Source organism: Macadamia integrifolia, unplaced genomic scaffold (genome assembly GCF_013358625.1).
Source record: "Macadamia integrifolia cultivar HAES 741 unplaced genomic scaffold, SCU_Mint_v3 scaffold1525, whole genome shotgun sequence".
Taxonomy (NCBI): domain Eukaryota; kingdom Viridiplantae; phylum Streptophyta; class Magnoliopsida; order Proteales; family Proteaceae; genus Macadamia; species Macadamia integrifolia.
In genome coordinates, this window is record NW_024868245.1 from 120065 (window position 1) to 134942 (window position 14878).

Consider the following 14878-nt stretch of genomic DNA (forward strand, 5'->3'; position numbering starts at 1 on the left):
ATTGACTCATAAAAGGACTTCTAATCACACTCACACACTCAATAAAGTAAATAAATTCAAAAAAGAACTCTATCTAGATATTAAGTATTCTAATCTAACTCAATCACTTAACTACTAATTCAGTGTAGTCGTGTACTAACTTTATCCCCACTTTATGGGCTTATAAATGAGGCCAATTACAATGCAACCTAAAAAAATAAAAGGCCCAACCTATAATATAACCCCAAAGTTCAATTTTAGCCATCTGGTCTATCACTAACTCCTTATGGGACCCTCAAGCTTGTGCATTGTCTTCTATATGAGATTAATGTCTAATGCAAATGCATCAGTTCTGTTCAGCCATGTCAATCTGTACTGTAGAGGATGGGTTTGCTCATGTTATGGGTGGATCCTTTGAGCTTTTCTATTTCTTCCCTTTTCCTTTTATATCTTATCGTTATTGAGTTTTTGCTTCCATTTTTAATTATTTTCCTGCTTATGTAGCAATCTTCTTGTGCATCTTAGTGGCTTTTGTCGATTAAATTTTATTCTTGATCCAACTAGTCATTCATCTAGATTCCCAATTTTTCACATCAGCTGATCACCATTGTAGCCACCCATTCGACTGATTGTTTCTTAGCCATAGAAACTAGCTTTTTCTCTGCTAACTCATCCACCATCCAGCAGCACCTCCTGTATATCAAGAGAAATCAAACCTTTTTGAACCTTATCCATGGATTAAACCCTACGAGTCACCAATTTTAAATCTAGTTGATTTCAGTAGTTTTCTCTAGTTTCTTTCTTGTTCTCTAAATCAAAATTTTGTTACAATGCATTCCCACTGTTTCTCTGTAGTTCTCCAGATAAAAACCCTATCATATTGCATTCCTTTTCATGGCTTGCCTTCCGGCTTTCCTTCTCACACCCTAAGCTTCATTGAATGTATTATACCATTTGGTTTTAGAGTTTGTCAGAAAAATCTTATATTCCTGCATTATGTAAAAGGTGATTTGATAGCTATCTTCTGGCTGGAACGGTCCCTGAAGATTCACCTTATAGGGTGGTTTAGATCACTCTCTATCCAGAAAAATCTCATTCTATTGGGGAACATGATTAGCGACACCTCGGTCAATGAATGTGCTAAAGTAGGGGCTGCGTGGGATTTCATGTATTCAGATCCCTTTCCAGCTCTGTAGAGATTAACTGGTCCATGCTTTGGGATGCGATATAGATGATATACTTGAAGGTCAAATGTCATGTTATTGCTTTTTCTCCCAGCATTTGGTTGTTTTGATTATATCCTCCAGCATGCAGGTGTATTCTTTAATTGAGTAAAAATTTGTTACTCATACAAGTCAAAAATTAGAAAGCAAGTCATCTTTTCTTTTTCTTTTTTAAAGTAAATATAATAAGTTTCATTTGGATAGTGCAGAACTGTTCATGAGTTGGAAATTTTTTGTTTCCCATGAATGGTAAAGAAATTGCATCTATAGGATAAACAAGAAAGACTACAACAAACCCCAAGGGGGGTAACTCAGTTGGCGATACCAACACCTCACAATTAAGAAGTCATGAGTTCAACTCTACTTGGGGCCTAACCTATCCCCCCACACCCACCCTGGAAAAAAAAGAAAAAGAAAAAAAAGAGAATACTACAAGAAGCCAAAGCCCCCAATAGGCTAGTGGAGAATCCGTGTGAGATTGCACTAGAATAGACGAGGTGCTGCTCAAATAAAATAGACAATTATCAGTATGGTAATTCACGTGTCATTTTGTTAGCCTGATCTTTCACCTCCGAGGTGAGGACGTCAGCTTCTCTATTTAACAAATAGTACTTGATTTGAAAACAAGACATTTAATCATAAATGTTTGAATTCATCGATTTTTCTTGTTTGGGCTTGACTTTAGGAAGTTATGGTAAGATCTTGGAGATCACTCAAGACATTACATATCCTTGCACTTTAAGCAGATCCTCATAAAGTTCCAGATGGTTCCAGAAATTCACATGGGAATGTGGGATCCATGTCAAATGTGGTTTAGTTGTACCTGGGCATTAGTGTAAGGCTGGATCACGAAGGACTAACCTTATGTAGGATCTTAAACACGATCAATCAATCTCAAATTCAAGTAACAAATCACAGCAACCAACCATAACCAAATCTGACATGACTGAATAGATTATCAGAATATAGAAATTACAATATCTCAAAGAACAAAAGAAAAGAAGAAGAAGAGGTATGGAAGTGGGATAGGGTAGTCTCCCTCAGACTCGGGTCTCTTACCCACGACCTCTCACCGCCACTGCATCTCACAGCCACTGCCTCTCACAGCGTCCAAGCCAAAGACCTCTTTTTTCTTAACTTCATCGTGTGGGACTCTCTAAGAGTCTATCGCAATATATAGGCATGAATTACTTGCTTCCCAAGAAAGTAGAAAAATAGTAAAAAACTGAAAAAGGGAAACTATCTCTTGTCCTTGTGATGCAGATTATTCACCAAACTAGGCTTATTTTATTAGGAGTAAGCCTAGGGTTGGGTTCCATACATGTTGGGCATTTGATCCCATGTGTTTTGAGTGTAATAGGCCACTTTTATGGGCCCAAAAAGGGGGGGCTCTAAGGTTGCATATGAGATTACTAGTTTGTTTCCTTTTTAGTTAGGTTTGTTTGAGTTATATTCGTTTCCTTAGGAGTCAAGTCATTAGTAGTTAGTTTCCTTTTTCAACTAGTTTCTAATTTCAGTTTTTAGTAACTATTGTATTAGAAGAATATTTGGTTTCCTTTTTTAGGAACCTTCTATTTTGTAATTCCCTCCCCCATCAATATTATAAATAAAGAGAAGGAGGCTCCTAAAGGAAGAATGATTTTGATAAATAAATTAATGGCTGCTGCTATTGTCTTCTCCATTGAGATTTGTCTTGTGTTTGATCAAGGCTGATGGAATTGGTGTTTGATCCAATTGACTCTTTGCGGTGTGAAGCCCAAGAGGTTCCTTCAAGCTATCTCTCTCATATTTTCTAAAGTATTGAAGGAGTTAAATTGCTGGTCTGCATTACAGGTATTAGATCTGATTTTTCTTAATCTCTAGTTCTGGAATTTCCAGATCTGCTCCCATCGCCCCTTCACTGATCTGAACATTCTGCCATCTGATGACTCTCACAATCTGGTCCAGTGTTATACCCATGGAAAGGATGGTTCGATCCAGTTTTTAGACCAATCAGACCTGGAATTTATCGATTAAGTGTGATCTCCCTATTCTGGTCGATTTCTGTTGACCCAGTTTTCCTACCCAGAATTTGAATCGGCTGGTTTGTAAGTTTGCTTAGTATTTTGGGCTTGGTTCCCTTATTGACTCAGTTCAATTATTGAGGCTTTAGGTCATTAATTCCCTGGTTACTAACCAGATTACAGACCTATTAGCTTACTGAGATCGATTGCCTATATCCTTGATTATTTATTTCAGCTTTGTTACTATTCTGTCAAGTGAATTATTTGGTGATCAATTGGTTGTTCTTCGAGAGTATCCTGCTGTTTTGGGACTAGGTTGGTTTGCCAATTCTAGTTCTACATTACCTTGGACAAGTTATGCAAAAGAGGAAAGATATAAAAAGGAAACTAATACAAAGTATCAAACTAAGGAAAGAAATAAACTGAAAAAGGGAAGTCAAGAAAAAGGGAACAAAATCCAACAAAGTCTTCACTCTTCTAGAACTTCCCAAATCCATTCCTCTTGCTGTCATGCTGTCCAAGGCTTGACTAAAGACCAAAAAGCTTCCAAATAACTTCTTACTCGTGGTACTGTTCACGTGAACAGTAACTCATGAACAATACTCTCTCTCTCTCTCTTTTTTTTTTTTTTAATATTCTGGTCCTTCATGCTTTGATTTTGATGAATTGAAAGAAAATATGGAAGTGTTTAGGGATTATGTCTGTCAATGGTGTAGGTAGTGAGCTTTTCGGTAGATTTGAAATACTAGAAGGCTCTAAAGTATAGACAATATAGTTGTGGCTGAGTTCCCTAAGATTTAGGTCAAACTTAGTGGGTGCAATGCAATCCAAATTCACTCTCAACCTTGAACCAAATCAGGCGGCATTGGCTGGCTCAGGCTCATTTTGATTCAAAATATATCGATTTCCTTCCCCAAGACACTCCTGTTGCACCCTAATAAAAAAAGATACCATTTGGACCTATAATTCCATACCTAGCAAATATACCTAGACATTTGTTGTTCCATCATTTACCTTGTTATCCCAATGATTTTACATTTTTTGTATAGATTTAGTTAAAAATAAATGTAAAAAAGTAAATAATTTTGCTTACTATTGGCTATACGCTATTGATACATAATGCAAAACACGCATGCCATGTGAAAACGTTGGGGAACATGATCTCTCAAGCCAATATATGGATACGTATCTCTGGAAAAATAATTTTTTTTTAGCTGAACCCTTTGCAAGACATAGATTAGTTCTTTCATTTGGAGCTCATCTGGATCTTGTGAGCTGCCTACTTGCTCATCTGGACTTGGGAGATTGCCCCAAGGCGGGGTTGGCTTTTGATTCGGTTTAGGCTCCAAGTTGGGGATGCTTTTATTTGGTGCACCACCTGGTGGTGTTGGCTTTTGATTGAGTTTAGGCTCCAAGTTGGTGATGCTTTTAGCTGGTGCACCACCTTCCTTTCTGGCGTTCTGGTTGACTATTCCATATCCCAATAACTGCACCAGGCATATGGTATAATTTGGAAGGCGGTGAATTTTTGCTCCTTTCTCAGATATATTACGGAAATCTTGAAGCTGCTATATTTTCTTTGAGTTTCACCCATATTTCTGGAACTTATTGTTGAACAGTTGATGGATTTGGGAGATGTGAGAGATGGATGCGGAGTGATATTGCAGATACAAAAGAGTCCAAGACTTCTTCTTGGTTCAAGCGATTCATAGGACGTAAACAAAAGCCAGAAGTTACCTGGCCTTTTCCTTTTGCAGAGGGTAGAATGTTTATCCTGACTATTCGAGCTGGCGTGGAAGGATATCACCTCAATGTTGGTGGCCGCCATGTGTCTTCATTCCCTTATCGAATGGTATGTAACTGTGTTATCCTGAAGTGCTTTATATGAAAAATACCACTAATGTTAGGGTCAGAAGATGGTATTAACTTTTTTTCTTCAGTTTTCCAAACAAGTGTCACCTTGGTGCTTGTGAGATGTTTTCATTGATCATGTACTGTCCAGGAGATTCCCTAGGACATGGCTGACAAATCAAGTAATCTGAACCTTCTGGCCTTTCTCATTCCTTATGATGGCCAAATTATTATGGGGAATGGTCAAGAAAAATCCGACTCCAATGAATAATAGCAACAGATCTGGTGAATATTTACCCAGAGCCATCAGATGCTGATGTGCTTATTTTATGTGGTGCAACTAAAAATGATGTATTCCTGTTGTTGTTTTACCATAACATACATTTTCATTTAATTCTGTGGCACTTTCACCTGTCCTTTCCTATCTGTTCTGTGTTATCAGTTTTCAAATATGTTTTAATCATCAATTACTCCATTTTTTTTTTTTCACCGTTGATGGTTATGTTCTTCGTAAGCTTTTCTTCTTATGCTGAAATGGAAGTGAAATTGCTCTTCTGATGATCATGCTTTCTCTTTCTTCAGGGGTTTACTCTTGAAGATGCAACAGGATTAGAAATTAAAGGTGATGTGGAAGTTCATTCAGTGTATGCAACTTCTCTTCCTAAATCTCATCCAAGTTTCTCCCTCCAGCAAGTATTGGACATGTCAGAGCAGTGGAAGGCCCATCCTTTGCCCAAAATTCCCGTACGACTTTTTATTGGGATTCTTTCTGCTTCAAATCACTTTGCAGAGCGCATGGCAGTTAGAAAAACCTGGATGCAATCATCTGACATCAAGTCCTCTAATGCAGTGGCTCGTTTCTTTGTAGCATTGGTAAGCTTTATTTGTTATTTTTCTGAGAGATTCGTGATTGTTTGTGCTAAGAAAGACATTAATTGAAGTTAATTCATTGGATTAGATATCTGGGCTTTAAACATGGTATCATGATATTCTTCCTATATAGGAAATTTCCTAGTTAGACCAGTGAACATTGTTTTTTCTGTCCATGTTTATCATATCTTTGACTGGTGCTAGCCCATTCAAGACATCTGTCTGGTGGGTAGCATAGGAGTCCTCTTCTACACTTTATTGCAGAACATTACTTTTGTTTTTTGACTGTTTCATTGTGGATTGTCTCTTGGTAAAGCTAGAGAAGAAGCAACTTCTATCACTAGATTGCTTTTGGGAGGGTAGGCATGGTCTTATGAGCCCCTTAATTTTAAGTGGCTCATTAATTTTAAATGTTTCTATGGTAAATGAAGCAAAATGTAACTGTTTATTGGTTTCAGGGGGTGGGGCGGGGGGGTTGGGAGAGCATTGTGGAAAAAGTGTCCTCAGTTTTTGCAGGTGATCTTTGGCTCTAAAAGTATTTTGGTTGTTCTGTTGCTAATAGGGGCAGGGCTTGGGGTCAGAAGGCAAGGGCAACAAAATGGAGTCAGTTTTTCTTTGAGGCCATCTTCGTGATATAATTTTTCCCTCCATGTAAAGCCATAACTAGACAATACAAATCCCTTCATGACACAAATCACCAAAGCACTCAGAAGTTTCAAAAACCTATTTTGTTTAGAACAAATCAATGGAAGTAGTTCAAGATTCAGTTGTAGTTTTCTTTCATCTATATATGGATGAATTATGGCCAGATTTTCGGTCGAACTTTTGTACTCTTCTAACTGAGTGAACCCTTCATTTGGCCCTAGGAGGTTGATGAATACATGTGTGAATTTGAATATCCTTGTCTATTATGTCTTCTTCCTTTTCATAGAATTCGTTCTCAACCTCCTAGGCTCAGATGAGGTCCCAATAGAAGTTTGGAAGGGCGTAGGATTATGTGAGGTATCTTAGTTAACCAATTTGTTTAACAAGATTATTAGCACAAAGAAAATGCCAGATGATGGAGGAGAAGCATAGTAGTTCCGATCTACAAAAATAAAGGTGATGTTCAGAGCTGCAATAGCTTTAGAGGCATAAAACTAAGGAGAAAGGAGTCATACTATGAAATTATGGGAGAAGGTTATTGAGGCCCACCTGAGAAGAGAAACTATGATCTCGAAGAACCAATTTGGTTTTATGCTGGGTAGATCCACAACAAAAGCTTTACCTACCGAGGAAGCTCAGGGAAAGATTTGGAACTTGCAAGTAGGATCTCCATATGGTATTTATTGACCTAAAAAAAGCCTATGACAGAGTCCCAAGAGAGTTAATCTCACATTTACTAGAGAAGAGAAGGTGTTGGGGATTCACCCACCTCCTGAATTGGTTTTGATGAAAACAAACAAATGGAGTAATTTGATAATATGATTGTTAAAATGATGTGTGTTAGAGTAGCAATCACATGGCAATTAGTGTACAACAATTGATGCTCAATGCAAGTGGTAAAGATAAGTTGAAGGAATTGCAAGAGTTGTGAAGGCCAAAGACAAGTTGAAGGAATCGTAAAGAGTTGTGAAGGCTGGAGACATTGAAGCGAGAAGTTGCAAAGAAGATTGCACTGATGATCCTTAGTATAGGATAGTGTGAGCACTTGCACTGCATTTCATAAGCATGCATTATAGAAGTGGTCACACAATCTAATTGCCTTAGAAAGACCTTAAGTGTTATCATTTATATGTCTCAAATTTGGGAATAAACAAAGTAAGAAGTCCAAAATACTTGATTTCAAAAGATCAAAGTGAAAAACAAGTTGGTACATAAGCAAGGCGCGAATTTCGGTCCGAAATCAGACCATCAGGATCTTACGGGACTGAGCTTCCGGTCGACTGGATCACACCCTCGGACAGGGTCTAAAAACAGTGGCTAACTGGTTCGAACCAGATGTTGACCGGAAGTCCTCCAGACTGAGCAGCCAGTCGAGCTCAATGTCTCTACGGTTACTTTTTACACTGCTATATTTCCGGTCGACCAGATGGCTGCTCAAGTTGACTTGAAGAGCTAATTTTTGTCCATTAATGATTAAATTAATCACCTATTTTGGCACACTAATCATTCTTATGAATTCCTTTAATAAGCTTCATTAATGACACACTACTGTTATCAGTCAGAAGCATTTAATTGAGCAATCAAGTCAAGAAAGGTTACTTTGCTATTGAGTTCGAGTTTTAACTCTCTTACATGCATATTAAGGAGAACTCAAGCTTTCCTGAAGTCTTCTTTATTTTTCTATTTGCAAGTCCAACCCGAAGAAGACTTAAGGTGCAATCGCTTTCATTTTTGCATGCTACACATAGGTAATATCTTTCCTTCTCATTTTTCAATTGTTTTTTATTTTGCCCAAGAGCAGTAGAAACTCTAGAATTGTGTTGTTTACACATTGCTTTAATTGAACTTAAATTAGTGTGTAAGTTTTTCTCTACTTTAGGGGATTTGTAAGGATCCTGTCATCTTGTAAAGAGATTGTATGGATCCTCTTATCCTTAAGAGAGTTTGCAAAAATGTGATTTTCCCCCACCCACCATATTGAAAGGGAAAAACTAGTAGATATCTCTCAAGGGGATCTTGAGGGGAGTAGATGTAGACTCGTTTGAGTTGAACCCCTATAAATCTTGTGTGTCACTTTGTGTGACTTTAATTATTAATTATTTTATTCCACATCATTTTCACACAATTGGGTAACATGATGGATAACAATATGGTGAAAATTGTGGAGAGAGAGAGAAACGCAAAGTGACTATTTTAGATATCTGGGGTCAGCCATAAATAAAAAATGTGACATAAAGGATGATGTTTCACATAGAATTAAAGTGGGATGGATGAAGTGGAGAGTTGCTTTTGGAATGTCGTGCAACCGTATTCCTTTAAAACTTAAAGGAAAATTCTATAGGACTGTTGTGTGACTGTCTTTGATGTATGGGACAGAATGTTGTGCAGTTAATAAGTGTCATATAGATAAACTATTTGTAACAGAGATGAGGATGTTAAGATGGATGTGCGAAAAACTAGGAAGGATAAAATAAGGAATGGACAGATTAGAGCTGATTTGGGAGTTGCCCTGTTCCATGCTCTGAGAAAGTCGGTTGAGGTGGTATGGCCATGTTCAACAAAGGCTTGGGGATGCACCAGTAAGGAGGAGTGATCTGATTCAGACTGAAAGAACTAAAAGATCTTGGGGCAGACCTACAATGATCATAGGAGAAGTAGTGAGGAAAGACATGCATAGTTTAGGTCTCGTTCCAAGTATGACCTCAAATAGAGCCAATTGGAGGGCAAGGATCCATGTAGCGGACCCCATTTGGCTGAGGTTTTTCGACTTGCCGCTGTTATGTTACTTTCTTTTTTTACTTTCACTTTTCCTTTTTTGTCTTTGCATGGATCCATGTGGCTGACCCCATTAAGTTGGGATAAGGCTGGGTTTGTTTCTCTTTCAACCCCCCCAACCTTTACAGGAAAAAAACAAAAGAAGAAAAAGATCAGATACATTTCTGATAGTCTTTGAAAGAAGAGTTAGACATTGATCTCATCTATGAACTAGCTAGTTCAATTTGAAGTGCATCTACCATTACTAGCTAGTTCAATTTGAAGTGCATCTACCATTCTCTGATATCTTGAAGCATGATTTTAATTTTTTGCTTTCTGAGAGTTCTCTACCTGTTGGGTTTGCCTTGGATACTGGAAGGAGACATACCTATGACAAGTTGGTTTTGTTATAATGGGGGATCCTATGAAAACTAAGATGCTTTCCATGATTCCAAGATTGGGAACTATTCCCTCTTAAGGTTGTGAGAGACTACGGAGGTTTTCTTGTTGACGATGCTTAGATGATTATGGCCCTCACACTTCTTACTGGTGGAATTGTAGATCTTTTCCTAGGGAGATGGAGTGGCTGGCTTGCAATTGTATGTTCATTTCTTTTGGGTGCAAGTAGTTTTCTGAGGTTTTGTAGTTCTTTGGCTTTCAACTTGCTTTTGCCTTCTCAAAAACATTTTTTTTTTGAAAGGAAAAAAAAAAGTCATTTAGTCAACCACGATAATTTCTTAGTGTGGAAGACATAAACATGTGCATATACTGCCTACAATGAAACCCCATTTTCACTGGTCTATTCTCTGCTGTTTGAAATATAAGTGGAAAATCTTATCTCTACCTACGGCTATATACTCTCACATGCTTCTTGTTCTGTTATTAGTGAATAATTAATAAATTTACTTGTATTCCTACTTATTAACTTGTAGAATCCAAGGAAGGAGGTGAATGCATTGCTGAAGAAGGAAGCAGCTTACTTTGGTGATATTGTCATTTTGCCATTTATGGATCGGTACGAACTTGTTGTTCTTAAAACTATTGCCATCTGTGAGTATGGGGTGAGTTAAAGTTCTTACATATTTAATCCCTTTCCGACACCCCTCTGAAATTGAATTTGATGATGGTTATTCAATGCACATTGAGTTTATTTGGGTCCCAAAACTAAGTTTCTCTTGTTTCCCTAAATTCAACTTTCCTCCAGGTTCAGAACTTGACTGCTGCACACATCATGAAATGTGACGATGATACCTTTATTAGGGTGGACACTGTCTTAAATGAAATTAAGGCTATCTCTCACAAGAAGTCCCTTTATATGGGCAATCTGAACCTTTTGCATAGGCCTCTCAGAAATGGTAAATGGGCAGTTACTTTCGAGGTATGTTTATGTTTTACATTTAAGTATCATTGGGGTTCTGCAAAGATTTACCTAAAGCTTATCCATTTTCCCCATTTTTCAAAGCCACCCTCCATAATCAATGGTGCTTAAGGGGGGATTGGGTGTGTCAGGACCCATTTGTCTGTGAATCCACTCTAGGGATATCCTGCTTTGGTTATATTATTCTGACAATCTGGTGTGGCTTTTGCTATTCATCAGCTGTATTATTCTTTCTTCAGAAAAAAATTGGTGTCACATCATTGTTCAGGATTGTAAAATTTGGGTGAAAAGATTTCTTGAGTTGGACATATCGGATGTTCATTCCATAGTATAACTTCCATATGTACAACACTGGGGGGGGGGGGTTAAATTTTTTCTAGTGAAATATGGGACATCTTGATTATTAATAATAACACTTTTCCAGTTGGTCCCCTGAATTGGTTTATATTGTTTGTGTACAAGAACTTGAAAAGATTGCTTCTGTTCTTGATATTCAATTTTCCTGAGAAAAAAGAAGAGTTAAATAGGAAGGGAGTTTCATACAAATAAAGAGGCCCTGAGGGAGATTTTCATGATGTCCTACCCTGATTCACTAATCTTTACAGGAGTGGCCGGAAAATGTATATCCTCCTTATGCTAATGGACCTGGATACATAATTTCGGGCGATATTGCAAGATTTATTGTCTCCCAACGTGCCAATCAAAGCTTAAGGGTTCGTTATTGTGAAAATTCTGTTCCCTCTCTATTGTTGTTGCTTTTCATAGATTAATTCTTCACTTTTACTGTTGTAATTATTATTGGTCTGTTCAATGACTGAAGAAATTTAACTTTGGCAGTTGTTCAAGATGGAGGATGTTAGCATGGGATTGTGGGTTGAGCAATTCAACAGCACCAGAACCGTCCAGTACTCCCATAACTGGAAATTTTGTCAGTATGGGTGTTTGCAGGACTACTACACTGCACATTACCAGTCGCCCAGACAGATGATCTGTTTGTGGGATAAGTTGTCCAGAGGCCGGGCCAACTGTTGCAACTATGGATGACAATGAGTGGCTGTGATCATTGGAGGCTCCCATAGCATGATTTATTTTCCATCGAATATTTATATACTCAAAATCACTTCTGTAGATCATTGTAACATTACACACGGAAAATTTTGTCCTCATCTCCTACAATTGAAAGATGCCAGTTAGAATCTTTCAACTGTTGGAAAAGAACATTGTATTTAGTGGAGTTGTCACAGCTGAAGTATTAGGTTCTGGCTTATCTGCAGTTTATGCCAAAAATGTACAAGTATAGTGTATATTTTTTTCAAAACTAGCAATTGATGAAAATATCACTGAGAACTACGAAAATTTCATTACATTCTTGAGCTCTATGTTGATTACATGAAACTGATATTTTAGCCATTTCAGTATAACTGCATTTTGCTGGCAAACTGTGCTCGCTTTAATGGTCTACCATACTGTAGCCTCATCACTCTTCTATCCTCATAGAAAAGAGAGAAGAGAGAGCAGATAGATTTCGTATTCCTGGTGATTGCAAAGAAGGTTGAATGAATTGAGCAGCAGATCTTTTGTATAAATCTATAGAGTGCAGATGGATACATTGATCTGTGAGAAATTACAACAATTTGATCTGTCAACTGTATCAGAATATAACCATCAAACTTGAATGATTCTTTAGCATCTTCAATGAGTGGGACAGTAAAAACAAAAATGTTTCCATGGTGAACTTTTCTGCTGGTTTGAGTGGATTCTATATATTAAATAACCAATTAAGTATCTCTCCAATGCTCTACACTTTTCATTTACAAAAGAAGAAAGGTAAGATGCAAACATGGTAACAAAAGCAAAAGGGTTAATTAAAGCATGTCATTGCTGAGTCAGTGCTCTTGCCATGTTACATGGATGCCTATTGCAGGGCTGTGAATGGGCCACAATCGTCGACCAAAAGGTTCGTTTGGCCAGATCAGAGAGGGTCAGCAAGGAAGATGTATTTTATAAAAACACATCATATCTATTAAAGAATATTGAAGAGATTACATAATTCAGATATATATATATATATATATATTTTGGGTAGAACAAATTTAATTATATCAGTACAGGCTTTAAACAGCTAGAAAGTGATATTTAAGTAAGAGATATCATTAAGGGAAGTCTCCCACGGCCAGTGATGAGCACTCTCCAGGCAGGTAAGCAGTTGAACCAGGACCTCCGCATCAGTCCATACTTCTAAGTGCTTTTCTCCAACTACCACTGCTATAATGAGTCCCTATCGTATAGCTCTGGTCTCTGCTTCTTGATGTGGTCACTCTTGATGTTATCTTGAGATAAGGGTGGCTCCTCAATTAAGTCAAGATGTCATCGCTTGGTCCATTGAGCAAACTATCTCTAATTTATTCCTTACATCTATATATATATATATATATATTCTTTACTTCTTATTTCCTTTCCTTATTTTATCCCATCCCCTTATGTATCAAGTGGTATTAGAGCCTAGGGATGACCCTACCGGCGGATTCCCTTATACATCTTGTGTTCCTATGTCATTGTTGAAATAGAAAATAGTGATGATCAGGTCGTCCAAGGAAATCTCCCAAAAGTCCAAGACGATGAAAGAATGTTGCGTCGTCCCCCTCAACTTGTTTGGATCATAGAAAATAATCTCAGACCACGAATACTCACTTATTGGCAAGGGCTCTCTTGGTTTATGTTTGTGCTTTGTTGAATATATTGCTCATTCTTTTTTTTTTTTTTTTTGGGGTAGAATGTATTGCTCATTTAAAAAAAAAAAAGAGGATATTTTTTCTAAAATTATTATATTAAAACAATAATTACAAAACTAGTAGGTTTACAAGAAAAATAGATGTAAAACATTGTCAACTGTTATTGTTTTGTAATTTTTTTGTTATCTTAATAGATCCCCGATCCCTGACCGATATAGTTAGAAAGGTCAGGTTCATAGATATTCAACTCGAGAGGGTTGGCCCAAAATGGTACTGGGTTGCATGTCGGCATGGGCTAATCATATGGTGCCCTGTAACACACTACAACAAATTGCATTTTTGGCAACCGACAAAAATTGTCGCCAAAAACCCATCTTTCCGTCGCTCATGCTATCATTTACAGAACATATGTCCATCGTCATTCTGTCGCTAAAACGTCCGTCGCGCAGGCAACTCTCCTCTAAAGTTGGGTCCAAAAGCTGAGGATGTAAAGAAGAGTGAATCCTCTTGCATTCTTTATACGTGTGATTGTTGGTTCATGGGCAGTGTCATACTGGGGTGTGCTACCTAGCTACATGTGGCTAAAAGATCAGATTGTTTCTGAAGGTAAGTTGATTTGATCAATTCTATTGATGACTCCTTAGCAAGAAAGACTTTAATCCTCTATGCCATGATGAATAAATTTCACTCCACCCAAAATAAAAAAAAAAGGTTGCTTTGAGAGAGAAAGAGAGAGAGTGGATTTCAAATGCCTAAACCAGGAGTGTCCGAGAACAATCTCTTACTTGAAGCTAATCCAATCTCAGGTCTTCCATCACATGGAGCAAGATGTAGTAAAAATATAATAGACGGACATGTGATATATGTTTCATAATTCACTATCAAGGAGAAGTGTTTTCTGTTGGGGAGTGTGATTTATGTGTATGTGCAAGGGCTAACGGGAATAAAAAAAACATTCATAGAGGAGTCCTATTTTCCCTTTCATAGGGCCTGAGCAATTATTTCATTCCCCCCGCTCTATGTGTCTAGGATTAGGATCCTCTCTAGACCAGGTGGTGCTAGAGGTACCAGTGAGGATTTTGTGTCATTCATTCTTGATTTCTCTCTCCTATTATTTGTTTGTCTCTCTCGACCACAGGAGCGCAAGAAATTACCATCTCCCCCTTGTGAAATAAAAAATTCTATCTATGTTAATGTCATTTCAAGTGCTCTCAATGGCTTGTGCTGGTGCAAGGGTCACATGACCTCACAACAATCTCTCTTTTCTTTTTTTTTTGGAAAAATGTGGTGACATATCCAAATTTGTATTTATCTCTCTTCTCCCCTTTAAAATGTCCTTTAAGCACTGGTTCTCCCCTTTAAAATGTCTTTTAAGCATTGGTAGAGTAGGAGCCAAGTTTGTGGTTTAGGGATCAACTCTTGTCACACGCATTCTTCCCCCCC

General features: G+C 37.7%; 1 protein-coding gene and 1 long non-coding RNA gene across 2 annotated transcripts in view; both read left to right on the forward strand.

Moving 5' to 3' along the window:
* The window catches only part of LOC122064099 (hydroxyproline O-galactosyltransferase GALT2-like), a 17067-nt gene extending 5000 nt beyond the window's left edge, over positions 1–12067 (forward strand). The window contains exons 2-7 of the mRNA XM_042627816.1: positions 4825–5057; positions 5639–5929; positions 10258–10386; positions 10530–10703; positions 11309–11416; positions 11541–12067. Of these exons, the coding sequence (XP_042483750.1) occupies positions 4825–5057; positions 5639–5929; positions 10258–10386; positions 10530–10703; positions 11309–11416; positions 11541–11747 (1142 nt within the window). The 3' untranslated portion in view covers positions 11748–12067. The remainder of the gene's footprint in view (positions 1–4824; positions 5058–5638; positions 5930–10257; positions 10387–10529; positions 10704–11308; positions 11417–11540) is intronic.
* LOC122064102 overlaps positions 1–14878 on the forward strand; it is a 29257-nt gene that overhangs the window by 10715 nt on the left and 3664 nt on the right. The window lies entirely within an intron of this gene.